Source organism: Alligator sinensis, unplaced genomic scaffold (genome assembly GCF_000455745.1).
Source record: "Alligator sinensis unplaced genomic scaffold, ASM45574v1 scaffold1398_1, whole genome shotgun sequence".
NCBI lineage: Eukaryota > Metazoa > Chordata > Crocodylia > Alligatoridae > Alligator > Alligator sinensis.
This window is the reverse complement of record NW_005842417.1, coordinates 116,258-118,146: the sequence shown is the minus strand read 5'-3', so window position 1 is coordinate 118,146 and position 1,889 is coordinate 116,258. Positions and strand designations below refer to the sequence as shown.

At 44.6% G+C, this 1,889-nt stretch overlaps 1 protein-coding gene across 21 annotated transcripts in view; it reads left to right on the top strand.

The window, feature by feature from the left end:
• Nucleotides 1-1,889, top strand: part of OBSCN (obscurin, cytoskeletal calmodulin and titin-interacting RhoGEF) — a 203,694-nt gene that overhangs the window by 88,167 nt on the left and 113,638 nt on the right. For all 21 annotated transcript variants that reach the window (XM_025211633.1, XM_025211618.1, XM_025211620.1 and 18 more), the window contains exon 29: nucleotides 430-696. In XM_025211633.1, coding sequence (XP_025067418.1) covers nucleotides 430-696 — 267 coding nt within the window. The remainder of the gene's footprint in view (nucleotides 1-429; nucleotides 697-1,889) is intronic.

The window sequence follows — 1,889 nt, the reverse complement described above, 5'->3', positions numbered from 1 at the left end:
TGAAATAAATTCCCATGACAAAGTATGGGAGTGCCTTAGGCTGGATATTTGCATCCTCCTGGCTTCAGTGAGCATGATGATGGCTCAAGCAAACCCTCTTTCAACAGCTGCAACCTGCAAAAAGTTCATCCTCACATCTTCATTTTTTGGGCTGATGCTAAACCAGGCATCTCCACATTTGTCTATTCATTGCAAATCTTGTTGTCCAGTGGATTAGTGGTTTCATCTACTCTTCTGCATCCTTTCTCAGTCTTTCCCTCATCCTCCTCATTCCTTTCCCACAGCCTTGAAAGACAGGCAGTCTCCTTCTTTTCCAAACTCATGCCCAAAACATTTCAACCTTTGCCTCTTAATAATGTCAATGAGGTTTTGTTTTATGCAACCCCATGGAAGGGTACTCACTCTGAATTTGTCTTTAACGACCCTCAGAGAAGCTGGCCGTCTTCATGAAATCCTTGGATGACGCTGTTGTTGAGGAGCGTGGTGTACTCAAACTGGAATGCGAGGTCTCCAAACTAAAGGTCAAACCCATCTGGAAGAAGGACAATGTCGAGATCAGCCGTGGTGACAAGTATGAGCCAATGCAAGCTGGGAAGACCCTGTGCCTTGTTATCCGTGATGTGACCAAAGACGATGCTGGTATATACACGTGCGATATTGGTACCGATGTTGCCAAGTCAAAAGTCAGCGTTCAGGGTAGGTGTCACTAAAGACGGCGTTGTTCTTCTGATGTGGGACAACAGCTTGGTGTTGCATGCAATTATTCCTTGAGTCACATATCAATAATCACAAATAATATATATATATAATATATATATATATGTGTGTGTGTGTGTGTGTGTGTGTGTGTATATATATATATATATATATATATAAAAAATCACTAAATGGCATAGTGAGAGCTGAACAGACTTATTCTGTATTCTAAGTAGAGGGAAAAACCCATGGTCTCTGAAAGTTAGTCGCGTACCAAAATTGTTGGCAACTCATAATAATTTAAAGGTAGTCAGTGTAGGGACTTATCAGGAACCTTAATCGTGTCCATAAAATGCACTTTACATTGTGTAAATCAAGAAAGGCTTTCCTTAAGTATTCAGCATTAATTTATGAGGATGCCTATGTAGCAGAGATGCAAACTGATGTATACAAATGCAAAGGTTAGCTAATAAGTGGACTCAGCTATGGATCAAGTCCTTCCAAACCCTCTGTATTTAATAAAAATACAAGACTAACATAACAAATAACTTTTTTACTTAAAAAAGTTAAGAAGAGGTTTTGAATCCAGTGGCGCAAGCACCTACTCTGGATACCTTTAAGAAATGCCTGGATGCTTATCTTGCTGGGGTGATCTGACCCCAGCTGACTTCCTGCCCTTTGGGCCAGGGGCTGGACCCGATGATCTCATGAGATCCCTTCCATCCCTAACGTCTATGAAATCTATGGAGTAAGAGGTCAGGGGTATGGGGTTATTTAAAGAAGAAAATATGAAGTTTCACGTTTCAGTTTTTCATGTGGGGCCAGAGTCTATTGCACTTTTGGGGCATCACAGTGGACATAGGCAGTTGTGGCCCAACTGCAGCTCCCGCCCCTGCTCTCCCCAAGACAAAACGGAAGGTGTTTGTTGTGGGAGACTCCCTCCTGAGGGGGACTGAGGGGCCAATCTGCCGCCCCGACCCCTTAGCCCGGCAAGTCTGCTGCTTCCCGGGGGCCCGCATCCGGGTCATTACGGAGAGGATCCCAAAGCTCCTTAAACCCACAGACCACTATCCCATGCTCCTTATTCATGTGGGCACCAATGACACTGCTCGGAGCACTCCCAGCCAGGTCATGAGGCGCTACAGGGATTTGGGAGCGGGGCTTAAGGGTCTGGGGGCACAGGTGGTGTTCTC